The sequence below is a fragment of the Urocitellus parryii genome, chromosome 13 (assembly GCF_045843805.1).
Source record: "Urocitellus parryii isolate mUroPar1 chromosome 13, mUroPar1.hap1, whole genome shotgun sequence".
Taxonomy (NCBI): domain Eukaryota; kingdom Metazoa; phylum Chordata; class Mammalia; order Rodentia; family Sciuridae; genus Urocitellus; species Urocitellus parryii.
This window is the reverse complement of record NC_135543.1, coordinates 24,571,223-24,599,102: the sequence shown is the minus strand read 5'-3', so window position 1 is coordinate 24,599,102 and position 27,880 is coordinate 24,571,223. Positions and strand designations below refer to the sequence as shown.

Below are 27,880 nucleotides of genomic sequence, written 5' to 3'. Positions count from 1 at the left end.
CACCAAGTGACATGGCCATCTTACCTTTAGTCTGTCTTTGGGCAGTGCAACAACTCCTTGCTTAATGATCTCCAAGACCCTCTCCACGGAAAGCTCAGCTCCAGCTTGTAGCAACCTTGAGCTAAAGAAGGTGATTACCTGCAATACAAAGAAAAATTTTTTCCAACAAATAGTTTTAAGAAATGTATTTTCAGTAGATGTCTTCCCACATGGTAGTCGACACCGCATTTATTTGATCCTGCCTTCCTATGTGCAGTCCTGTCTTTCTTAGGGCTTAATGACTATATCAGGACCAAATCTGAACACCAGGGTTGATTATTCATTCTGTGAATTGAGTAGCTTCCTAGATTCTACTCTTTCTTGTGCTGCCCCATGCTATATTTGTATTTCATTTAGAGAGCAGCACCCAGGAGATGGTGGGAAAAGAAAGCTCAGTCTAAAAACCTGTCACTTTTGAAGCTTAACAGGAGGTCTCAGAACAAGACTTAATAGGATAGGAATTTTAAGTTAATGGCTAAAATGATGTTTTGGGGATTATCTGTTAAATTTAATTTATCCATATCACCCTCATCCCTGATCATCAGAGGGAATCAACGGCAAGCTGTAATTACTCTTGTTTCATGTCACAGCACAACATCAACTATGTAGCAAGACCCTAACATAGTAGTATTCTTGGAATAACATCTAAATATTTGTCATTAAAAACTAAGAGAGGCTGGAGATGTAGCTCAGTGGTAGAATACTTGTCTAGCATGTGATAGGCCCTGCATTTAATCTCCAATACTGCCAAGAAATAAAACAGAGCAAACCAAAATAAACAAAAATGAAGCAAAAAACCTAAAAGAATGCCATAACTTTTTAACAAACCATGTTTAAAACCACAACATTAACAAATCAAGAAGACTTATGTTGGACCTGGTGGCACATGCCTATAAACCCACCACTTGGGAGGCTGAGGCAGGAGGATCACAAGTTTGAGGTCAGCCTCAGCAAGTTAGTGAGACCCTGTCTGAAAATGTAAAGAAAAGCAGGGGGAGGGGGGAGGCGGTGGTAGCGGCGGTGGTGGCTGGGAAGGTAGCTGAATGGTAAAGAACATTCTCAGTAACATCCCAATCCCCAACCAAAAGGCCACTTCTGACCCTTTTTATTCAGGAGAGTATTCAGGTGTTTATAGTCACATATGCAAAAATATAAAACTTTGTTTTTAAAACTGAACTTTCCCTTTTACATGTTTTCTATTTTATAGGTAAAATGCATTAAAAGTAATACTTGGCAAACGTTTTAATGTTTTCCTTTAAAGTGCTCTTCTAAATATTATTATAGCACACTGAACTATAACTTTTAACTATTCTGTGGAGAGAGTGCTATATTACATGAATGCCATTGAAATGCATTTGCTCTGCAAAGAAAAGACATTCAGGGGAGCAGCACCATCTCCAAGCCTAGGCCTCACAACTTAGGTAATCAGCAAATACAAAGGCAGGTGATGGCTGGCTACACCACTTTTCATTTTAGATAAATCACTGTTTTATCTCAAGCAATTTGTTGGTATCAGCTCCTTCACAAATTGCTGATTTTGTCCATAACAGTTTGGTTGTGCTTCTGTGCTTATGAGTCTTCTTTTTCCCAAATCAGATTTCTTTTGGTATTCTGAGATTAAAATTCTGTTTATGGAGTTTAGAGGTACACAAAATGATTTTTAATATAGTGAATAAATTTTCGAAGAAAGACACAAATAGGAAACACATCGCAATAATTCCGCTAAAATTCTATTTTAAGATATGCTACAAAGATGTGAAATAAACGCTTCCCTTTTGTGTAAATATCCTCACAGGTTTTATTTTTAAAATCTTAATCTTATTTCTTATTTATTTATTTTTTGAGATAGGGTCTTGCTGTGTTGTCCAGGTTGGCTTCAAACACTCTTGCTTCAGCCTCCCAAGTAGCTAGGATTATAGGTGCTTGTTACCATAATCAGCCTTATTCTAAATGCAAACAATTTTCTGAGAAAAACATTGGTTAACCATATAGAGTACTATTTTTGTTGGTTAAAAAAAAAGAGGCTACATATTGATAATTTCTTATGGTTTAAATAAATACCTGTGCACAAAATTCTCTTCTTTGATCAAAAAATAGTAGAGTAGGAACATATTTGTTAAAAACACATTCTGAAAAATGAAAAAATATCAGTGAAATAGTAGACATCTGTTTTAGGCTTACAAAATGATTTTCTTTCTAATATTTACTAAAAGCTGAGATTTGCTATTGGATGATGTTTAGCTTATAACAATGGAGACAAGGGATAAGTTCCCAGATATGCCTGATCATCAAAGGTGGCTGGGAAGCTTGTGGAACACTGATCCCAGAGCCTAGCCAGAGGCTTTCTATGTCGTTCTCTCCAGGAGATTTTGACCATTAGCTAGAATCTAGATCAGAGGTCTTCAAACTTATGATTAAATATGTCTATAAGTTAAAAAAAATGAGGCACTTGCAATATATGTTCTAATTATTTATGAATTGTGTAATACAGTATAGCATTAATGTTTCACATATCATATAATATATATAAAAGGAATAAAGAGAATGAGATAAAGACAAAATAAACTAATTTTAAAGATACTTAACTAATGATTAAAAAAATATTTTTTTTGTACTCATTAAAATATTTTAAAAGGGCTGGGGATGTGGCTCAAGCAGTAGCACGCTCGCCTGGCATGCGTGCGGCCCGGGTTCGATCCTCAGCACCACATACAAAGATGTTGTGTCCGCTGAAAACTAAAAAATAAATATTAAAAAAATTCTCTCTTCTCTCTCTCTCTTTAAAAAAAAAATTTAAAAATTAATTTGTGCCAGGTTCGACAGGAAGATTGCAAGTTTGAGACCAGTGTCAGCAACATAGGGAAATCCCGTCTCAAAAAAAAAAAAAAAAAAAGAAAAAAAAGCTGAGGGTTTCGCTCATTGGTAGAGAGCCCCGTGGTTGTAGTCCCAGTACCACAGAAAGGAAAATTATCTGGATAATTAGCTATCATATATTTCGCTAATCACAAAGGCTTCACATTATCATCAGCAAGCAAAGTATATACTCACAGTAAAACACACTGTTTATTATTGTGGATACAAACCCGTAATGGAAATAGTCTTCCTGATAATGTTTATGGATCCATTTCTTGTGAGCCTATGTTGGCCTGTCACTGCTTCCACCTTGAAACATGGTACCTGCTCTACCACTGTCTTCTGTTGCGTATTGATATTATTACTGTGCTACCTTCAGTCTGGGGGGCAATTACCAGGAACGCAATACACAATGAACTGTAGAGGAATGACAAGGTGAGAGCCCATGTGCCAGGCTGCGTGCTGACTCTCTCCTCTCTCTTCCCTCAGGGCACCTGGAGCTCTGGAGTTGATCCCTGGTGTGTTGTCTGTGCCGATACCATCAGTAAAACGAAACCTCTTTATTTTTAAATGAACAAATAAAGCGTTGGCATATTCTTGCCCTGATTCTCTGGTGCATCCATTTACTCAGGAGATTGATGATCAAGATAACAAAATGCCCGTAATCAGAGCTGAGGGGAACACATGGCATTCATACCCTGGCAGACATTATGAGCAAACAAAAGAGTGAGTACTCACATGTCACATCACCAAATAACAAAGTGATGAGATGACAGTCCTGTTTTGTTCCCTCCGTGGCCTACAGTGAGTTGCCTCTAAGCCCCAAGCACTTTACACCCCACCAGGAGACTTGCAGAGGGGGCATGAGGCTTAGGTTCTAAGAAGACTTCTTCTTCCAAACTCTCATTTGTATATTTTAAAGCTGACATTCTAATGTTTTTGCATTCAAATTGACACTATTTTAGCAAATGATAAAACTACCACTTCCAGAAGGGAAGTATAATTTATACATCAAGAAGGAAGAAAACGAACCTGCACTGAATGTTTACTATGGACCATGGGCTCTACCTACACTATTTATTTCATTCTTACAGAAATGTTATGAGGCTGATTAAAAAAAAAAAAAATCCCTGTCCTATTGAGGAGTAAACAGGATCAGTGACAGACGAGGGGCCAGAGTCCCACCTGTGTCAGGAGCAGAACAGCACTCAGGTCTGGTATACAGCAATTTTTATGTAGCGAAATGGAGCACAGGCTTAATTAGGATTTTTCATTGAACTATATATCAGGCTCCCGCCCCCCCCCCACCCCCGCTGCCATTGTATTTTGAGACAGGGTCTTGCTAAATTGTCCAGGCTGGCCTAGAATTTGCAGTCCTTCTGCCTCAGTCTCCTGAGTAGCTGGAATTACAGGTGTATGTACCAGGCTTAGTAGTTGTTATTTATTTTTTTTAAACAGGAAACATTTGAGCTAAAAGATGTAGGTGCTTAGCCAAAAAATTCAGATAGAACTAGAGTGAAATGTGAAAAAATTGAATGTGAAAAAATTCACCCAAGGATATGAACTTGTATTTCCTATGGCCAGTTTGGAATTTTACATGCATAGTAACTTTAGTGATGATGACTACAACAGATAATGTGGTTTTTATAAACTTGCATAGCAACTGTTAAGACTGTTCAAATGGATAAACTTTTTTCCTCTGAAAATGTCTGCACAAATATATAGCAACAGAAAAAAAAAATAAAACCTTCAGCTAAAATGGGAATGAGTGCTTTGTTAGTGTAACTCAAAGGAAGGTACTTTTCTATGGTGCGTGCTTCATGACTTTCTCCACCTGCCCTACTTGTCTGCAACTCATGAAATCCAAGTATAGCAAGTTACCTCCCACTATGCTATTAGCCTGGATTCCTGACTGCCCAATGCCATGTTCTGATTAATCAATGTACACTTGAAGTAATGACAAAATCACAGTTGACTGCCTGTCTCGAAACCAGTGAATGATCATTCCAGCACAGATTTATGGAAATGAACTTTTCTGAGGTAGGTGTATGTACTAGTCAGGCAAATATTCTTCCTTGGCCATTCTCCCAAGAGTCAAAAGTAGAGTGATCACTTGTTTTTTTATTTTTTTTTTTAACAGATAGAATGTCTTTATTTTGTTTATCTTTATATGGTGCTGAGGATTGAACCCAGTTCCTTTTGTATGCTAGGCAAGTGCTCTGCTGCTGAGCTACAGCCCCAGCCCCTGTTTTTTTTTTTTTTTTTTAAAGAGAATAATAAATAGGTTTTAGAAAGTAGAATATGTATGTATTTCCACATCAACTTCTTTTGGTTTTCCCTCAGATTTTAGTTTTTTTTTTTAACTTTTTTTTTTTTTGTAGTTGTAGGTGGACAGAATGCCTTTATTTTATTTGTTTATTTTTATGTGGTGCTGAGGATCAAACTCAGTGCCTCACACATGCTCAGCAAGCCCTCTGCCACTGAGCTATAGTCCCAGCCCCAGCCCCAGATTTTTGTGTTTTAATCAATACATGTATTAACACCCATTCAGCAGTGGAGACCTCCAGAGGATTTACAAGGGAAAAATAACAATTTTCTGTCTTCAGAATGTAAGTGGGAAGATAGGTAGCTCAAACATGTATAATTCATAGGTCAGATACATGGTACACTACACAATAAACTACTCAAAGTAAAATGGCTAAATTGGGCCCTGCCCTGGATACCTAGTAGCAATGTGCCCTGCCAGACACCAAACTTCTTCCAGAGGGAGAATCATGCAGCGGTTCAAAGAACCTACCCAATGTCAGAAGCTTGGGGTTAAATCCCAGCTAAACCTTAAGCCTTGGCAAATTATTCAATTCTATGTCTCAGGGTCTTGATCTATAAGCAGGAAAAAAATATAGTGCCTGCCTCATGGGCCTACTGTGAAAAATAAATGTTACCCTCTGCGAAGTGAGAAGTGCTTTACACATAGTGGGTGCTTGTATGATGTCAACTACTATCATTATTAGGTGTATTTCAATATTACCATTTACAAAATTACAGCGTTGCTTTGTGTAAGGCATAGGAACCAACAATGATAAAGCATGTGAAGCAGTCTGTTAATGATGGAACCTATGCATGTTGCTATCACCACTGCCAGTTGATATCATCATGATCTTTGTTGGAATTCTACTTCTGATTTTGTACTGCATGTAGGTGAAAGTTTGGTGGCAAAGGTCACCTTAACTACACCAAACAGAACAGCAAGTGAAATTTATCAAAAGTAAATTCCAGAAAAATCTGCAGGTTAAAACCAAATGACCACCAGCTTAATACATTGCTGAGGGCCAGCTAAAACCTCTCTGATTTTTAGTTGAATTTATATATAAATATTCTTTTTCAGAAAGTGTAGGTTTTATTATTTTCAGAAATATTAAACTTAGTACCAGATTGAGACAATTTTCTTTAATATTTAGTTTGCAGAATTTTTTTTTCTATTGTGAAAAAATGCTAGGTTTTAACAAAGGCTTTTTCTGCATGTATTGATACGATCATATAGCTTTTCTTTTTTGGTCTGTTAATATGAAGAATTACATTTAGTTTTCTAATGCTGAACCAGCTTTCATTCCTGGGATTAATGCCAATAGATCACAATACATTACTCTTTTGATATATGGCCAATCTGCTAAGCTATTGTCCGAGGATTTCTGAAACTATGTCCAAGAGCAACCTACACCTATGGGCCAATCCTGGCCTGTTGTCTGAAGTTGTAAATGAAGTTTTACTGGAATACAGCCATGCCCACTCGTTTACATACTGCCTATGACTGCTACTAAACTCTAACAGTAGAGCTGGGTGGTTGTGACAGAGACAGTGTAGCCCTTAAAACCCCAAATATTTACTATCTAGCCACTTACAGGAAAAATTTGGTAACCTCTTTTATAAAGTCAATTATTATATAGAGTGAATCAACAATAACAAAAAGCCTTTTATGTTTGCCTTAGTTTTTACCATTTCAGGAACTCTTTATATCTGTTTGTAGATTCAAGTTTCTATCAGGTATGTTATTTCTTATGTCTGTATAACTTCTTTTTAGCAGTTCTTTATAGTATCCACTGCTAGCAATATATGTTCTCCATTTTTGTCTGAAAATGTCTTTATTATATTTTCAGTTTTTAAAGATATTTGTGGGAGGTATAAATTCTGGGTTAGCAAGATTGTTTTATCTTGATATTTAAAAGATGTCTCTCAGTTAATCTGACTTGCAGAGGTTCTATTATTATCTTTATTCCTGTTGTATATAATATTGTATATAACATTTTTCTCTCCTCTGGTTGCATTTTCTCTTTTTTCATTGTTTTTAAGACATATAATTATAAAGTGTGTTGTGGGTTTTTTTTGGGGGGGGTGGGGGAGAGGGAGGTGCTGGGGACTGAACCCAGGCCTCCAGCATGCTGTGCAAGTGCGCTACCACTGACCTATACCCACACCCTCTATTTTGTTTTTTGAATGAACTTTTCCTGGTTTCTCTTAGATTTTTAAATCTTTGGCTTGATATCTTTCAGATTTTGGAAATTCTCAGCCATTCTTTTTTCTAATATTTCTTCTGACCTGTTCTTTTTCTCTTTTCCTTCTAGTACTTGAATTATGTATGTTTAATCATTTGATATTGCCCTATAGCTCTTTTACATCCTTTGTCTCCCTGCCTGCCATATTGGGAACTGAATGCAGGGGCACTTTACCCCTGAGATACATCTCTAGCCTATCTATCTATCTATCTATCAATCAATCTATCTATTTATTTATTTATTGGGTACCAGGGACAAGAACTCAGGGGTACTCGACCACTGAGCCACAAAATCCCCAGCCCTATTTTGAATTTTATTTAGAGACAGGGTCTCACTGAGTTGCTTAGTGCCTTGCTGTTGCTGAGGCTGGTTTTGAACTAGCAATCCTCCTGCCTCAGCCTCCTGAGCCACTGGGATTACAGGTGTGCACCACCACCCCCGGCTTCAGTCCTTTTACTTTGAGACACAGTGTCACTAAGTTGCTGAGGCTGGCCTCAAACTTGTGATCCCTCAGCCCCAGCCCTTCAGCTAGCTGGGAGTGAAGGTGTACGCCACCGTATCTGGCTCTGTTCTCATTTTTCACATTTTTTCTTACTTTGTTTACATAATTCATAATGACCTATATTCAAAATCCCATGTTTCCCCCTTTGACTATGCTCAAGCACACTAATGAGTCAGTCAGGGCAACTCTGATATGCCAAGGTTTTTACTTCTAGCATTCCCATTTGATTTTTTTCTTAGAGTTTATACATCTGGTTTACACAGCTGTCACCTAATCTAACTTTTTCTGTAAAGGCAGTAAATATTTTCAGTTCTGTGGTCATAACACAGTCTTTGATACCTATTCTTCTTTTCTAAAACACCCCTTTAAAATGCAGAAGATGTTCTTGGTTCACAGGCTGTACAAAGACCAGTCCCAGGCTGGATTTTTTTTTTTTTTTTAAGAGAGAGTGAGAGAGAGAGAGAATTTTCAATATTTATGTTTTAGTTTTTGGCGGACACAACATCTTTGTTTGTATGTGGTGCTGAGGATCGAACCCGGGCCGCACGCATGCCAGGCGAGCGCGCTACCGCTTGAGCCACATCCCCAGCCCCCAGGCTGGATTTGAGCCATGGTTCATACTTTGTTGATTGTCACACTAGATCTTCCCTCTGTATTGATCATAAAGTCCCTTTCTGATAGTTCCATCTGAATCACCACTGAGTCTAGTTGGGCTGTCTCTAGACAATTACTTTTTTCTTGCCTTTTTGTGCCTCATAATGTGTTGGACACAGCGTGCAGAACTGTAGAGACTGAGGTGAAATCTATGCTAGAGGGAATATCTCTTCTTAGCTCAGGTTTGGCACAAGCTAATTTACTCAGAAGGTAAGCTAGATTTGAGTTTTTCTGTTGCTATGGCTGCACTGGGCACACCATATCCTCTAATAATGTTATGTGCTTAGTTAGGACCTAAAGTGCCACAGGTTTTTCAATGTTCCTGCTCCACTCTCTGCTTTCTCGTGTGCCTGGGTCATAAAGCATGTTCTGGATCTTTACTCTGTGGCAGACTGCTGCTCTGCTGCTGCCTGTGACTCAGAACTTGCCAGAATGGTGACAGGAGGCATTGGGTCCTGTGTTGTCCTGGACCTGCTGTCCTAAGACTTCAGTCTTAAGTGGGCTACATATAGCTGGGCCTACAGCTTGAGGTTTTCTCAGCCTTTTCTTGCCTTTTTTCCAATGGCAACGGAACTTTGTCTGTGGTGACTCTTGTGGTAGGATATCTCTAATGGTACTTTTGGAAGATACTGGGGTAAGGGCAGTTTCCTGCTGTTTCCCCACAAGTAGGGGGTGCTTCCTTCTATCTTTCCCAGACACAAGGAGTCTCTACCCATGCCAGGGGGCAATAAGGAGTGCTCTTCCTGACCACTCTCTAAATCTGCAATCTCCCACTTCTACTCCAACTCATTCTCATTTCCCTTTCTTCTTGTTCTTCTTTTTCCCCATGAGCATGTTGATGCTATTTAGTAAATGAAGATAAATGAGATAAAGAAGGCTGCAGAAGAAAATTTTTAATTATGTATTTTGGAGAAAATCAAGAATTATGATTGAACCTGTTGAACACTTATGAACTGTCAAATGGACAACAAAATGAGCTAACTGGTGCTCAGTAAGGATGGTCAGATATGGAAGTACACAAGCTCTAAGGTCAATTTTACATTGCCCAGACATAAAATAATTCTTGCCTTTACCATATTATATGACTATTAGAGCTCATTGTATCTGTTCTCTACTCACATTTAGCCACTTCAGGCCTTAAGCAATTAAAAAACTTTTCTCCTGAACTCTCCTGTTTGACGTGGCAGTTCTGCTTGGTCCTGCTGCTTATGTCACTAGATCACAGCATCCCATGTTTGGGATTGGAAAGAGAGGGGCCAGTGGGTAATAAAAATGTGGGTACTTGAAAAACATGTCTTGTTCCTTCTGCAGAATTTAGAAGTACTCCAGGATTAGTCACTCCTGTCTCAGATATTTAGTACTGCTGAATATCTGATGTCTTAACGAAAATACCAATTCTCAACTCCCTGACAGCTAAAAATAACAGTAGATTCCTAGTCTCCTCCATTAATACTTTTCAAGGTTAACTCCATGAAAGAAAAAAAGTAGCAAAGGCATACTTTTAAGCCCAAATTTCAGGGTATTTAGGAAGGTAGGGGTAAAGGTAAAGTGCTGAAAAAGGCAAAAAGCAGAAATGTTATTTACATCTTTATCAACTATAATTCTTTTCTATCTAAATACATGAAAGGAATTTAAAAATTTTTAAAGAATTTCCAGTGTGCCCAGCAGAATTTTGGATGATAGTTATTTGACAAAAAATTGCTGAAAAACCTACTCATTTTGAGTCTGTTTCTCCCAGTGAATAATGAAAACATGGGATGTAGAATGAGAAGATCTGGATTCAAGCAGTAGAGTGACTCAGGCTGAGTTACACTCCACCAATGATTTATTTCTCTTCTCTAGGCCCTGCACTGCCTCCCTCCCAGGGAGGGAGGAAAAGTCAATGAGATCTGCATATGCAAAAAACCAGCAAGGATCAAGGTGAGCAGATAAAGTGATCACCTAAGACAGTGATGCTTAGGGAGGGGATTTGTAGTTGGTTTTCTTATCTGTCGAATGGGATGATAACTGTGGTTTATGTGGTTTAAGGGGAGCAAAAGAGATAATGAAAGCACTTGGCCTCACAAGGCAGTAGCTAGCCAAAGGGTTACCCTGACATTTGCACTTTTTACTGAAACAGGTGAAGTATCAGTAAGTCACTTATTCTTGTGACACTGACAGGAAAGTTGGCACAGTGGGCACATGTTTGGATATATGTCCAAATGAATACACTGCTTTTATAATTCCATGGTGCTATATACAGTGTGGCCCTTACTATACCCCCTCACTTGCACTCTGTACTGTTCTCTGAGACTGTTTCAAATGGATGTGATTTAAGTGCTTCAATGGTTCTTGTTTGTCCTCACAAAAATAATATAGTTGTTCAAAGACATTTTTAAGCTTGTCAATAGCATTGTCGGTAAGAATGATCTTCATGTTTATGAATGGTGGCATAAAGACTGCTTTGACACTGTTAGAAGTGATCTCAAGGGAGAAAGTAAATAGTGGAAGCTTGAGGCATGTAGGTCTGATCAGACATTTGCAGGGAGTAAACATGTAAACCAATGAGAACCTGCAGGCGCAGCTGGCGAGCAGGAGCGCAATCAGGTGCAACTACAGACACTGGCTTGCTTTATCGCCAGACTGTCTGGGTTTGACTGCTGGCTCTAGCACTTTCTGAATGTGTGGCTGTGAACAAGTTAATTAATCTTTCTAAACTAGTTTCTTTATCTGTAAATTGAGGATTAAAATGCAATATACCTCACAGGTTTATTTTTAAATTAGGATTAAGATAATGCATGTAAATGCTTAGCAGGCATGCAATAAAAGCTAGCAATGACAATGAGGAGGAAGTATAGGAGGGGAAGGAGGAGAACAGGAACAGATGTTTTTTGATGTGGTTTAAATAGAATTTTAAAGCTAAATAATCCAAATGGTATGTTATCATATAATAATCTATCACCTATGACATTCATGACCATGGGAGAGGGTCAGAGAACTCTGGGTTAGTCTTTTGAGAAACGCAAAGAAAACATTGGCAATCCCAGTGAAAGTTCTTTGGAATTAATCAGAGAGCATTACCCCCGAATATAATTGGTGTACATTATCAGGCATGTATCAGTACATAGTTCAGGTGCCTGTCCTTAAAAAAAGACAAAACAAAAAAGAAGGTATGGAAAAAGAAACTGAAATCAGAGAGTGCCAGAGAAATGCATAAGTTAGGATATAGATGTAACAGAGGACTGTCATTAAGGCAGATTCAAATGAATAGGACAACAAAGATTAGAAACACAAAGGTTGAAAAGGATCGTGTTAGTCAGCTTTTTATTGCTGTGACCAAAATACTCAATGAGAACAATTTAGAGGAGGAAGTTTATTTGGGCTCATAGTATCAAAGGTGGGCTGAGTATAGTGCTCTAGGCCCAAGGTGAGGCAGGACGTCATGGTGGATGGTCCAGGAGAGGAAAGCTGCTCCCCTCATGACTGGCCAGGAAGCAGAGGGAAAGTGGAGAAAGGCTGGACACAGTGGCACACGCCTGCATTACCAGAAGCTCAGGAGACTGAGGCAGGAGGATTGCAAGTTCAAAGCTAGCCTCACCAACTTAGTGAGGCCCTAAGCAACTTAGCGAGGCTATTTCAAAATAAAATATAAGAAGGGGCGGGGATGTGGCTCAGAGGTTAAGTGCCCCTGAGTTCAATCCCTGGTACCCCAAAGAAAAGAAGAAAGTGGGGAAGGTGTTACAGAAAAGAACAACCCTTTCCAGGGTACGCCCCCTGTGACCCACTTCCTCCAGCCACCTGTTCTGTTACCATTCAAGCTATGATGCACTAATTGGGTTAGAGCTCTCACAATCCAGTCACTTTACCTCTGAACATCCTTGTAATAACACAGGAACTTTTCAGGGATACTTCATATCCAAACCATAAGAAGGATATATTAAATATTTTTATGATGTAAAGATCTGGATAAATCTTGGAAAATCAGAAATAAGCTCTACCCTAGAGCTTGAAAGTGACACATGTATAAATAAATATAAGAACATACTATTTTACCACTGCAATGCCTATGCCTGGGTGATATTCTTAGGCCAATTACATATCAAGAATGTTGAGACCGTAAAAGGCCATGCTTGACATCAGGTTAATTTAAAAGGATAAAAGGTCAGGAAAAAAAAGCATGCTAATAGCATAGCCACAGATTTTTGTTTTCCTTGAAAATCCTTACAATAGTTTTAGGACTGAAATTTGGCCCCTGAATGACAGTTCAGATCAAGAGAATGAGACTGCTATGGGTGGATGCAGCAGGCACCCTAGCTTGGAAACCATGTCTCAAATTGAAAACATTACCCTGTGAAAGTCTTAGCTTCTGGGTTCCTGAAAAGAACATGCCTGGTTATAAGAGTTCTCTTGCTCAGAGCAGCCCAAAGCTATTGCTTCCTATCAGGTATGTACAGTTCCTCTCAGTGCAGACTCAGCTTACCCATCAAATATCATTTTATCATATTATCATTTTACCATAGCAGGGACACTGGTGACGCAGCTGACATCCACTTTCATTAGTTTTCTAATGAACTGAGTGAGGAACAGCTTAACTCAAGGACAATTTCTCGTGTATAAGGAAGAAATTTGTTAAACTTTTATTCTGAGGTATCATGAATATTAAACAAGTGTTTTACTTCTAAAAATAGTACGAGCAAGAAACAGAAATGAGGGGCTGGGGCTGGGACTCAGCGACAGAGTGCTCATCTTGCATGTGTGAGGCCCTGAGTTCAATCCTCAGCACCACATTAATAAAAATAAATAAATAAACAAACAAACAAATAAATAAATGTTTAAAAAGAAAGAAATAGAAATGAATCTACAGTGGTACAAAGTAGCTTTTTTAGAAATAAATAAAATAAATAAATAGTCTATAAAGTTGCCTTCACACACACACACACAAAAAACAACAACTTCTGCTCAACATTACAATCCATGACTGCTGTTAGGATCAGCTGTTAGTAAGGGATGAAGGCTCTCTCTGCCTTCTTTCTGGACAGTTTCTTTGTAAGTCAGGATCAGAGCAGGGACTGTTTTGCCCATCCCTGGTGTTTCTGCATTCTCATCTTTTACCAAAGCATACAATTAACATTAATTATTTAACTATAAGCCACCGTCTACCCAGTCTAGAGTTCAGTCTCCTCCTCCAAGTGCCTAATACAGTTAACCAAGGTTCAGCAAATCAGAAATCACCTGAGAACACAAGATCAAGAAGTGGAAAAGCTTCAAGAGAATAGATCATACATAAAGGAAGAAGAAAAACATTTTCAAGCAGGAAGGCTAAAACATTTTTTAAAAATCTTTGGCCAGTCTCAGCAACTTGGTGAGGTCCTAAGCAACTCAGTGAAACTCCATCTCTAAATAAAATATAAAACAGGGTTGGAGATGTGGCTCACTGGCTAAGTGCCCCTGGCTTTGATTCCCAGTATCCAAAAAATAAAATACAATAAATAAATAAATACTAACTATCTAGAAGAAAGAACTTTGAACGTTCTCAACAAAGAAATGATAAATGTTCTGAGGTGATGAGGATGTAAATTACCCATATCTAATAATTACACATTATATACATTTATTGAAATATCACATTATACCCTACATATATGTACAATTATGTATCAACTTAAAAAAAATCAACATCATATCATCCTTTTCCAAAAAGTTAATGTAGTATATGATAATAAACTGTCTACAAACATGAAACCATAAACCAAGAAAGAGGAAGACACAGGAGCTAGGTTTGACCAAAGGAAAACAGTGAGGGAAATTCCCAGGAAGCCACTGTAGCTGTGCAGGAGAACCAGCGCACACTGTGTGCAGCAAGAATCAGATCCCCAAGGAAATATGGAGCAGAATGTCCCCTGATCTTTTTTATCATTTTGAGAGAAGATATTTGTTAGAAGACTCTGTAGCTGTGCTAGTGATTGCTAGACACCAAAAATCTAGAGCATAATGGAATAATAGTAATAAAATGTAATATTAATAAGAAACATAAATACTTCAATAGAAAAACTGGCAAAAGATTTGCATAGGCACTTTACAAAACAGAAAATCCAAATGAACACTAAACCTATGAAACATACTCATTCTCAGTAAAAAAGGAACTACAAACTAAAACTGTAATGAGATGCCTTTACAAAATTGGCAAAACTATTAAAGCTAGGATGTTAAGCAACAGGAATTCTTATACACTGTAGCCTGGAATGTAAAATGGTAGTACTCTGGTACGGTTTGGATATGAGATGTTCCCCCCAAAGCCCCTGTGTTAAAGCAGAATATTCAGAAGTGAAATGGATGGTGAGAGCTGTAACCTCATCAGTCCATCCTAGTGTAAATGGACTGGGTGGTAACTGTAGGCAGGTGGGGCATGGCGGGAGGAACTGGGTCCCTTCTCCGACTTCCCTCTCTCTGCTTCCTGGCTGTCATTTGTGATGCAGCACTCCTCCACCACACCTTTCTCCTATGACATTCTATCTCACCTTGGGACCAAAGCAATCTCTGAAACTATGAACCAAAATAAACTTTCCCTCCCCTAAGTTGTTCTTGTCAGGTATTTTAGTTATAGCGACTGCAAAGTTGATTAACAGATACTCCAGGGTAAACCCTTTAGGGTTATGAGACAGGTCATATAACAATTCCATTATTGCATAGACACTCTAGCGAAAGGCATATACTTATGCTTAGCTATTATTGAAATTATAATATTTGCTTGAGTGACAGTTTATTATCAAATAATTTCCTAGATGTAAATAACACAAAACAGGGTGTGGCTCTTTAGTAAACTTTAGTGTCTAATGCCATGAATCATATTAGTCATTCAAAAAATATTTATGGAACCAAATTTGATCAGAAAACAAATAGCAATAGAAAATTTAACCAAAATCTTTTTGGAAAGGACAGGAAGCAAAAGTTCATAGACCTGTAAAAAATTTTCAATCATACTAGTAATTAGAGAAATAAAAATAAAAATGATGAAATACCAGTTTGCTATAAAAAAGACAAACATTAAAATAATTTTAATGCTCCAAGCTGCAAAAGTGTAGTGAGACAGATCCTCTCACAGGTCACTTGTGGAAATATATAATGATATACAGATGCATAAATTGTACAATGTTTCTGGAAAGCAATCTAGCAGCCTATGTTGAATCTTGAAGATATACATAATCTCTGATGGCAAAACCAGTAAAATTCCAGTTATAACACTAAAAATATAATTTGAAAATGTGAGCTAAGATTTATTTATAAACAGTTCATTAACCATGAATTGATAAAACACTGAAAATAATCAAAAGTGGCAACAATGGGATAATGGTTAATATATTTTAGGTATCTACAATGCAGATAGGTACTAAAGTGTACGGTTCAAAGAACTGATGATACCACAGAAAAATGTTCACGATCTAAATGTTAAGTAGAACAGAACAGAGAATTGTTTAGGTATGATCTCAATTCTATTAATGTGTGTGTTTAATACATACACACACATATGCACACACAGGAATGCAACAATTGTTACATAAAATTATAATCAAGGAATTACAAATTGAAACCATACTGAGATGCCATTACAAAATTGGCAAAACCATTAAAACTAGGATGCAAAGCAATAATAATTCTTATACACCATAGGCTATATAGTTTAAGGAAAGGACTCACTGTTGTAGACAGTTCATAGCAAGGTTTGTCAAATTACAGCTTTTCTGCTTTAGTACTTAAAAAAATAATAAATACCTTCATTTACAACTTACCAGATCAATATTTTGCATTATATCCTGAAATGAAGGATGAGTTCGAAACTGTTCAAAGAGATCGCGTTTGTAAAGCAGTGCATACACCAAGTTTGGGTTGTGGTGGAGAGAATTTGTCAGGCAGGAATTGATGATCTCCAACATCATTCGAATCACTTCTTCAATGACATTAAGGTCCTGTGCCTATGAGAAAGTAAACCCCAACACAGAGTCAGTGGTTTCCTCCTTGCTATAGAAGTAATCAAAATTCAAGTAATTATTTAAAACTAGAGCAGCATTAAAAAGATCTTGTAGGAGAGCTGTTCACGGTTATTTCTATCAAGAGTCTTTAGAATTTTTTTCTTTTTAAAAATTAATTTAATTACTCTAGGTAGGTATATATGACAACAGAATGCTAGAATTAGTTTTAGCAGTTACTAAAGGATTCGAATTAAAATTGTTTGATCTTATTATGGTGATAATTAGGAATCTCATATAATAAATATGAATAAATGATAGAGTCACCAATTTAGAGCTTACTCAGCTTCAACAGATCCTCATTTGCAATCTTATCCTAAATCATTAGACTTTCACAATGTAAATTAGTAAAGGGGGGTCTTACTGTTTCCCAGAAAAGTTCCTAAATCAGAAAGTAACCTCAGTTTTCTGTACTGTCATTTCAACCATTATATTTACAGATAAATAGCCTGTGGTTTTGTCACTGTTTCTTAGAGTTAGCAGTCTTTGGGAATCTGAATATAAAATGATTTGCCAGCATCAAAACTCAAGGTAAGCAATGAGCAAGTTTTTTAGTGAAAGATCTAGTCCAGCTCCCAGCTTCCAGCAGGAAAGTGGCCCAGTGTGGTCCTGGTACCTTGGAGATCTCCAGAACTCTTGCTTGCAGGAGTAGGCTGAGCTCCCAACCACTCCTGCTGCCTGCCAGGCCCAAGGCTCAGCAGGTTCTCTGGAGCACTCAGCTCCCTGCTTTGAGTGCTTTTTCTGTTTTGGGTTCATCAAGAAACATCCCTGTCATTTTTAGGTGTGGCTATGTATTTTAAATGTTTCCTTATTATGATTCATCTATTATTGGTATGTTTTTATTGCAAAGGGGAGGAGATCAGGCTTCAAATTTGAAACTGACAACATAATCTAAACTGTAAGTTCTCTTAATTGTATTTTCATCTCACCTAGTGTTCGAATGACTAGTGGAGGAGAAGATATGGAGTTTCAGAATTTTCTCTCAGGTCATTTAAAAGCAACTCAGTGGGATAGTATGACTACTTCAGAAACAAAAGTTGGCCAAAATACTAGCTTCCTGTAGAATTTTATGTTAATAAATATTTCATATACTCATTTATGTTAAGTCTAATATATTCAATTTATGTTTACAGGATTATCTGTTGATGGGTTACAATTTCTACTTTCAAACACAACATTTATTCTCAATATTTAATTAAATAATTTGCTGAAGCAAAAAGGAAAACATACACAACCTTCAAACAGGACCTGCTCATTTAAACCCAAGCTAAAATATTGACCATTTATTTCATTCCTAAGTCAGGAAAGTATAAACTGAAAACTTTAGATCAATATGCAATGCTCTGCATTAATTTTTACTTTGCATCAATCTGACTGAAGGCTCTTTAAGAATTATATTAACCCTTATATATTTAAAGGCATTTCTAGATATCTGATTTAACTTATTTTATGTTGTTTTTCTAACGTAAGTTCTAATGCTACCTTTTATAGACTATATTCAGCTACAGATATGTAAATTGAATGACAAGAACATATAGTTTCTAATGTTATTCAAATTGAAAATATAATGTGGGAAGATGTAGCAATGATATTTTATATAATATTAAATTTAGCTGTATTGTCATGATAAAAGGCACTTCTATATTTTCATGCTGTGAAACAGGGTAACAAAAACGAAAAATTATACACAATTAAGAACACTAAGTTAAACTTAAAGAGGAGCTGGTTACATTTTCTGTCAAAATCTATTTTAACATGTAAACTTATAATTTAGGTTATTAAAATTTCAACACAAAGACTTTCCAGACCTCAGCACAACTATCCTTTTTATGAGATAGGGTCAGTTTCCTTCCTGGATATACCCAGGGGTGAAATTCTAAATATTTAACAACTAGTAGACACTGTTAGTTCTATTAGATGAGGCTGTACACAACCCGAGCAGCCCCACCAACTTGCAACAGCTGGATGTCAATTACAGTTATTTTCACAACTACTCTCAAAGGAACGATTCCTTGAGAAATTAAATGAGATTACTTGAAGTCAGCCATCTACATTGATTAGTTTTATTATGTTCTAAATATAGTACCAAAAATTGCTACATGTATCATTTCATTCAATTTAGTAATTCTTTAGTTTAATTCTGAGTTAGAAAGTTTAGAATTTGGTCAAAGAATCATAACATCACAAAACATACTCAACACTAGACACTAAAGCTACTTCCTTTAGAGCTAGAGTCTCTTTCCTTCTATAATGTTCATTTCAAGTATACCAGCTTATCCTTGAACACAGAACATATAATATTGCAACAAATTCATTTTCATTTTTAAGTAACAACCACTACTTTAATTATCCTTAAGAAATAAAGTGTAAACCACTACTTTAATTATCTTTTTTTTTTTAATATTCATTTTTTTTAGTTTTCGGCAGACGCAACATCTTTGTTGGTATGTGGTGCTGAGAATCGAACCCGGGCCGCACGCATGCCAAGCAAGTGCACTACCGCTTGAGCCACATCCCCAGCCCTACTTTAATTATCTTTAAGAAACAGCCAGAGTTCCTACAATGTAAGTTGTTCCTAGAAACCATGCTCTGTGGTCCTTCCATTTCTGTTGGAAGATCATTTGTAGCTTTAAGATATCAAGGAGATTGTGAAATAATCATGGGCCAAAGGGGTAAACTATGTTCACCAAAAATAAGATAATCAACATTTTGGCTAATTTTAATTTCTAAGAAAAACTATCAAAATAAATATAATTTGTAAGTTATTTGAGTCTTTAAGTTGCTACTATGACTAGATTCTGGTGCAGGTCACTACTAGATATGGCAGTTAACCATATCTTTTATGTTTCATTTTAAAAAAGCATTATTGGGCAATAATGACCACTTGTAAAATGATAAAAAAACTAGAACAAATTGATTAGAGAGTTTTTAGAAAAACTACAAATTCATCCAAATTTCAACATTTAAATAGACCTAAAGAATTGTCCAATTTAATCATTATTTGGGTGCCAAGACTTCAAATGGTATTTAACATTTTTTTCCCCCTTTTGGTGCCTGGGGATTGAATGGAGGGCTTTGCACATGCTAAGCATGAACTCTACTGCTAGCTATGTACCAGCCCCCATTTAATATTTTTTTAAAAATATTTTTTAGTTGTAGTTGGACACAATACCTTTATTTTATTTATTTTTATGTGGTGCTGAGGTTTAAACCCATGGCCTCGAACATGCTAGGCGAGTGAGTGCTCTACCACTCACCACAACCCCAGCCCTCAATTTTTTTTCCAAGAAGCTTAAATGAGGCTGTATTTGTAAAAACCCTTAAAGCAGTGTGTAACACCAGGTAAGCACCATGTGAATATGCTCCAAAATAAAAACAAAAATATTATTAAAGTACTTTAAAATGGAAAAATCACTGTAACTTTAGACATTATTACAAAAAGAACAAAAAAGATAAATGTCTTTCTAAAGTTGCTCCACTAATTACCATAAATGCCCAAAACTCGGAAGTCACATTTCTAAGTCTTAAATTTGAGTCACAATTTTTATTTATAAAATTAGTCTTCTAGAAAACCCTATGCAGAAAACAGCCTTATAGAATAAAATAAAGTTTTATAAAAATTATATGCTTTTAAAAGTTAACCATGTATTCTCTGAGCTGTCAAGATTAGCTTTGTCAGAGATAAAAATCTCATTGACAGAGCAACAAAATATGGAGAGATAACAAGATATGTGTTACCTCATCTATTGTACTCATGGTCTTTTCTTTTTAGAACATATGGCTTCCGTGACAGGAATAAGGCCTAGATTAAAAAAAAAAAAAAAAAAAAAGGTGGGTGCATACTTACTTCATTGCAATTTCAATGTAAAAAAAAAAAAAAAAGATTCCCATTTCATGTTTTATTTGAACATGTTGGGAATGAAAGCCCAACAAATTCTATGTTAGGTAGTAATTTAATATCTAATAGACAAGTTGACAGTTGTGGGAATATTTTACCTAGTTAACAGCACTCAGAGATGCCTTTCATTCTATAAACTTCCTTTTCCTTTTAAGAGGGAATTTATACAGTTAAATAGTTTCAAATAATTTATTTTTAGTTTCCTTAGGAGGAGCATATGTATCTTGTTTGTATTAGTTTTGGGGGGATTCCAAGAGAGTTGTCTAAATTTCCTGCATTTTCAGCAGAAAATAAAACCTTCAACAAAATTAATAGGACTTTGCCAAAGGCAGGGAGCAGGAGGAAATGTGCAGGCAAGGGCCTTTTTAAAGTCACTGAGCCATTGGCCTTCAAAGGCAATCCTCCGGTGACAGACTTGTTATCTTTACGTTGTTAATTCACTGGCGCACACACACTGCAAAGCTTTGTGACCATGTTATTTGTAGCCAGAATCGGATTTGTCCCCAAATATCAAGCTTCTAACTAGCTTTGTGTTACATACAAAATCACAGCTGAAGAATAGATCCTGTGACCAACTTAGACAATGGGTAACCTTCATCAAGGGGTAGGAGGGGCAGGTGGAGAGAAGAGAGCAGTGTTTTGGCCCCATTGTTCGTGGGAGGGAGTGGAAACCAAGCGGTCTTCACTCACTCTTCCTGGAGCCCAGGATCCCCCACTAAGACCCTGGGAAGTGGCTATTTACGACACTGCTGTGCAGGCAGTGGTGGCACTGGACAAGATAATGGTGGCCACCAGGGCACTGACTAAGTTTGCACGTTTTCCCACATCTGGAAAATTATCAAAATCCAATGAAGCTGTAGTCCCCAACAATTACATTACCTCAGCAGGTCATGGCACAGAAAAGCAGGTACGAAACAGTGCTGCCCACCCTTCCCCAGGCCCTTCTCCCAGAAGGAGAGACTAAGTATAGACCAGAGCCTGACATTTTTCGTTTTTTAATTTAAATGCTTTAAGAATTAATGTTCATTTTCATTCTTTTAAAAATGTATTAGTATTTTATCATAAAAAGAAATACCCTTTCATGTTCTATAAAAGGTAAAATGGTACTCTGGGAAGATGTGCTTTTTTTTTTTTTTTTTTTTTAAATGGATTTGACTTCCTACTGAGTGCCTCCATTTACTCCAACTTAGGTCCCAGTGTCCCAATTGGGTCCCAGCTCTGCTAATAACTAGCTTTGTGACCTTTGGTAAGTCACTTGAGTTTCAGTTATTTGCCAAAACAAGTGCTTATGTGATTTTAAACAATTTCTCTACTCTCAAGTCTCAATTTCATAAGGAATGTAAAAAATACTGAATTTAGAAAGAAAATTATGAGTATAACCAATAATGCAATTAGTGTAGAAAAATCTTTAGAGTGACCTCAAATTCAGAATTTACTTTCAATTATCCCATCACCTTGAATGGAGTCACTGTCAGTTTTTAGAAGAAAATCAATGTCCCTTGAAAGTACAAACATGCAAGGCTAAGTTCCAAATTAATCATTCTCTAGACTGAAGAACTTATTGCTGCTTCTGTTCTCCGTGCATGTTAATTATCTTTGCCATCGTTAATGTGGGGACAGCAGAGGATCATCTCTAAACCTGTCTGTCAAGGACTCTGCATTGACTTCAGAGACCTACAATGTTTGGTGCCATTTTTTATTCTTGCTTGAGAAAGAGTCAGTGATGCTAAGAAAGGCAGTAAAGAATCCTACATGGGGGTTTTGTTAACCTGAAGTAAAAAGGAAAAATGGGTGCAGCTGCAAGTTAGCAGAGAGCAGCTCTAGGTTGGGTTCAAGTCTCAGTTTTGCCATTGACTGGGCAAGCCACTTTATGGGCCTCAGTTTCTTCAAATGTAAAGTAAATGGGTTCTCTGGGACAATGCCAGGAAGCATTATTAGGGGCCTGGACTTGGGCTTCTGCTTAGGATATAGAAAAAAAAAAAAAAAAAGCCTCTCTATCCAAGCCCAACATGAGGAAAAGCCAGACAATTTAGAAAATCTCAAGTCTTGCTGTCAGAGAACACATTTTCAAGGAAACCAAGTGAAATGAATTCCTTCTAAGGAAAGAAGGAAGACAGGCACTCTCACACCTTAGACTGAGTATGGGAGGAAGCTGTGTTCTCTGCTAAACTTCCAATGAATTTGTAAAGGTTAAGTGTGGTCAGCTGGGTGAGGCTGGGAAGCTGGAAAGTTGGGCCCCAGGTGGAGTGAGGAAGGTCCTTACTTGAGAGCACTTTTCCACAGGTCTCCACCAGAGCACATGAGAAAGGCTGTGTGTGGAACAGGAGATGTAAGGAAGCCACTCCATCAGTCAAGCTTACAGAAGGTGGTCAGCTGCTGCTGGGGACAGATGCCAAGACTTTTGGGCTTCCCAGACTCGACTCTTATGCTATGTAAAAGCCTAGAGCCTTAAGCTAAGCCAAGAACACAGGCATTTCCACTGCTCCTAGGCGAGAAGTATACACATAACCCATCCTGTCCCTGAATGGGTACGAGACACTCTCATGCCTCCAGGATATGGGCAAAGACCCACTCTAGTGGGTCTTCTAGCTCTAGAAGCAAAAGAAATTCTAAAACTGGGATTTGAGGCAGGAAACCAGCTTGGGTTCAGAATTCCTTACCTGTATCAAGAAGAGGTCTGCCCCAAGGGTAAGACACAGGGAGTCTGAGAATGCCTAACCTCTGAGATTCAGGCACATTCAGGGACTCCCCAAGATTGAGATGGACAAGTATAACAAAGAGATCCCTCTTCCAACCCAACTGGAGGGACTGCTGAAAGCAGAGGGCAACAAAAGAACACTTAAACAAAACAAAAAACCTCCCTCTGACACCCCAGACCCATCTCGTGAAGTATAAAGTAACAATTGTGGGGAAAATTTGAAGGTAGTGTTGTGCTATAGATATAAACCCTAAAAGCTTAAGTCCCAACAGCAGAGGCAAACCCACTCACAGAAGAGGCATAAGGACTTTTAAACCCCAGTTTCCTTTGACCTATTCACAATGTCCAGTATTCAACAGAAAATTATGAGATGCATAAAAGAAATCATACAGTCCATAAGCACAGTGGCCTATACGAATGGTAAGCACTGGCAGGTGCTGGTGAGGGAGTGGTGATTCAGACACATTTGTGTCTCACTAAGGTTAGCACTTAGAGGGCAGACACCCTAAATGGATGGTAGTATCAGGGGCTATGGGTGCCTTGGGGTAGGGTGTGGTTGGCTTGGTATGGGGAGTACAGCAGAGTGGCTAGACACATGAACTCTGGAGCCAGGCCAGGATTTGAATCCCAGTTTTAGCATATACTAGCTATGTGTTCTTGAGCAATTCATTGAAACTCTCTGAGCCTTAGCTTTCCCATCTGAAAAATGGGAATACTACCTATTTCAGGGGAAGTAAGGATTAGATAATATAATGTATTCAAAAACATTTGCAGCCTTACTTAGCAGGTAAAAGGGCTCTTTACACAGTAATGATTATGAGCACTTATTTTAGGAATAGGCAGAGGCCTGTAAAAGTTGTGGGAAAGGGGAAAGGGAGAGGGAAGTACATGTACAAAAAGCCTAACAGTGAAATGGAACATGGTTAGAAAATTCAGTTAGGTGTGAATACCAAATGCAGGGGAGTTGGGACAAGAGGTGAAACCAGATCAAGCAGGGTTCACAGATCAAGTCTGATGTCATCTTTAGTGCAAAGAGGACTTTCAGGGCTTCTCTCCACTGTTAAGATATTACAGAAGAGAATTTAAAAACCACTTCTGGCAGCACTGGGGAACTCTTGGAGAAGAGAGGCTCCAGGAATTCCAGGAAGTAGACTGTGCAAATCCGTCAAAGGGTGCTAGCCTCCAGGCCAGTGCAAAGGGCTCTAGAGATGGACAGGAGATGGCAGAAACTGAGACTGAAGGTTGGACTATTCAAAGTTCTGAAAAGGAGCCCAGGGGAGACATATTCTAACAACACCACGTAGTACAAAAGCTACACTTAAAGTCTTCAAAACTGCAAAGATTTTTTGTCTCTGCAACTTTAATGTTACAATTTTCTCCTAAGAATTAAGATTGTGCTTAAAGATTTAGTCCCATGATATTTATTATATAATAACCCCTGAATTTGACCATCAAATTTGAATTAGTCTTCAATTCAGTTTGACATAATAAACTACTACAAATTTAGGGGTTTACAACAACATAAAATTTATCTCATAGTTCTGCAGGTACATTTGGCTGTGTTCAGTTTCACCAGGCCAAAATCAGCTAGGTGGGTTTCTTTTCTGGAAGCTGGGAGAGAATCTAATTCTAAGTTCACTCAGATTGTTGGCAACATTCAGTTCCTGTGGTAGCAGAGCTGAGTTTCCTATTTTCTTTTGGGGTAGCACTAGGAGTCTCTGTTAGCAACTCAGGCTACCTGAACTACTCATCCTATTGCTCCTTCTGTCTTCATACCAGGAACAGCCTGTCAGATTTCACACACCCTGACTCTCCTTGAGATCCTCCTCTGGCATAGCTCTTCTACTTCAGCTGGAGGAAATTCTTTGCCCGAAGGCCTCATGTGTTCGGATTAGGTCCACATAGACAAACCAGGCTAATCTCCCTATTTTAAAGTCTATAACCTCATTTCTATCTCCAAAGTCCCTCTTGCTAAGTAACCTAACATATCTGCTGGTTACGGGATATGATGTAGACATTTTTTTAGGGGTGCCCAAAAGTAGATGATTTGTTTACATAATTATAGTGTAAATAGACAAATGAATGTGAGGCTATTGAAATGATTATGAAACTAGTTTTGAAATGCATCTAAATAGGACAGACTGATGGAAGAACAGAGATAAACAGGTAATGATAAAGCAAGTTGAATAAAATGTTAATTGGGGAATCTGGGTGATGGATACATAGGCATTCATTGTAAACACATTTTTTTCCAACTTTTTTGTATATTTGAAATTTTTCATAATAAAGATTGAGGGAAAAACAGAGCAGCCCAATGATTTTTCAAGTTCTCCTGGATTTTCCAAACTTTATTGGGTAAAAATCTAAATGTCTTCAAGGATATGTTTTTTCCAGCAAAGCAGCAGGAAATAAGTAAGGTTTTGTTTAAGGTTTACAAAAAAATTAATCTCAAACAGCATTAACTATCACTCAACTTTATTTTTCAAATAATTACCAAACTAAAAGAGAAAGGCAATAGTACAGAGTGCATTTTCTGAATTATTAAAGAAAAACCAAATAATCTCTTGAGTGTGAGGAATTTTATTTCCAAAAGGCAAGTTGTCACTGCAATAATTAACATATAAAATCATGATGTTTTGATTTGACTGCTTCTAGACAAGAATAAGCAAATCTACTTCACAATTTAACAAAATTCGACAACACAGATCCTCTCAGTTGGCCAAAAAAGATATAGTGAAATGAACTTTACAATAAAAATACACAAGACAATGATTTTACAGACATTAACTGGGGGCCAACACCATGACATAAGCACTATCCTAAACACTGGGAACATAAATAAAGATAAAATAAAATGCAATCCTTTGCTTTTACTTTACCCTGGAACTATAAAATATTGTCTAGTTTTGTAATGTGGAAATATCTCAAAAATACTTCTTTCAAGATATTTACAGTATACTACTTGTACTGTAGTGTGCACTTACAAAGGAATTTAACATTAAAGGAAAAAGAAGGAGAAGTAGGAGAAAAGAAAAAACTGATTTCTTTCACTTGGAATTACTGCCAGTGTATCTGAGGGATACTAAACCTCACTGGGCATGGAAGCTAGTGGCCCAGTCTCTGGTCAATTTGACTTGCCTCTGAATCCTTGTTTTACCACCTACTACTTATGTAACCTTGGGCAAGACTCTAAACCTTGATTTATTTACCAGTAAACTGGTAGAGTGAAAATGAATATGTAAGACATCTACTCCAATGTCTAATACAGAATATTAGCTCAAGAAACTATTGTTCCTACTAGTAATCATGAATGAAAATTTCTCATTAGAAGCAGATGTGCCTGGGAGATGTATTAATACTATCGCTACTAAGATAAACTGTACCTTTCTCTGACTTGTACTGTAGTGTGCCCTTAAAAAGAACAAAGAAGTGCTTCCATGATGCTGAAATTTGAATTTAGAACAAATATGTGAGTTACAATGAAATGCTCTGAGCTGTGAACCTGAGATCTTTAAGAACGTTCTAACTGCCATTATTACACTAAATGGTTAATCTCCTTAGGAAATATGTTTAAAAATAATCCAAGTCTAATGCTAAAATATAGGTGATCCCTGATTGAAGACAGCCTGATTTGACACCCAATGTATTATAATCATATTTCACAATAAGGACAAAAAGTTGTAGTTACAGTTGCCTAATGAATGGTTCCAATGCCTACATTTTGTCTAAATAACCACTAAATGCTCCTGATTCAGTCAAGGTCAATGGCAATGGGGGTGACTCAGTCTGCTGCTACAATTAGAGCAAAAGATCACTAAAGTTGCCATGGAAACTGCCTACTGCCCAGCAATTACCATTCAAAACTTTGGGAGGCAATCCCTGTATTAAATTTGCAGTTTATTTCTTGAGGCAGAAACTAATTTTAAAAGCAGTTTGAAGGTCCTCAGAGTAACAATAAATGTTTGCCACAGAAAGCATCACTACAAGATACTGTCAGTTCAAACGTCAGTGGATTTTATACTTTTCAAAACCTAAAAAGCATACATACCACCCAATTTTCAGCTGTCAGTGTTTATGATTATATGGGTATAAAATAAAAATTTTCATATCTATTTTTGTGTTTTCATGGTATGAAATTAGTCTTTTGGGGTGGAACTTATTAATATGTGAAACGTTTATAAGGACCTGACTTAACAGGGATCAACTCAGGATCAAATTCTAGCTATCAACTCATGGATTGGGGCTGTCTGTCATTTTGCTAAGTGGTGCTAATTTGGGGGGTGGAGGGAGACAGATGCCTAATTTTCTTTTCCTCACGGTTTTAGAAACAACTATCAATATATAAAAGAAAAATCAAAATAAAAAACAAACTGTTAATGTAGTGTTAGGGTCTGTAAACAAGTCAAGATGGTAACTGGCATTTTGCCAGGGGAAGTGGTTTGTGAGGTGGCACCAGCGAACCATTAAGTGTGGAGATTTCTTATTGGTTGACTGCTGTATCTAGTTTATGTTAATTAAGATAAGCTGTGTGGAATGTATATATACCCCTCCTGTCCTACAATAAAGGGTTCCCACTCCTGCTGTATCAATGTACACAAGTTGCTCGTCACCCCCCGGTTATTTTGCTGCAGCTGGACTGCGGCAATGTAGCATGAAGGGAACCCTCGTCCTAGGAGAAAATGA

The 27,880-nt window shown here is 37.4% G+C and overlaps 1 protein-coding gene across 5 annotated transcripts in view; it reads right to left on the bottom strand.

The window, feature by feature from the left end:
• Dym (dymeclin) overlaps positions 1-27,880 on the bottom strand; it is a 356,427-nt gene that overhangs the window by 57,014 nt on the left and 271,533 nt on the right. For all 5 annotated transcript variants that reach the window (XM_026393752.2, XM_026393749.2, XM_026393748.2 and 2 more), the window contains 2 exons: positions 16,365-16,547; positions 25-138 (listed from right to left, as the gene is read on the bottom strand). In XM_026393752.2, coding sequence (XP_026249537.2) covers positions 25-138; positions 16,365-16,547 — 297 coding nt within the window. The remainder of the gene's footprint in view (positions 1-24; positions 139-16,364; positions 16,548-27,880) is intronic.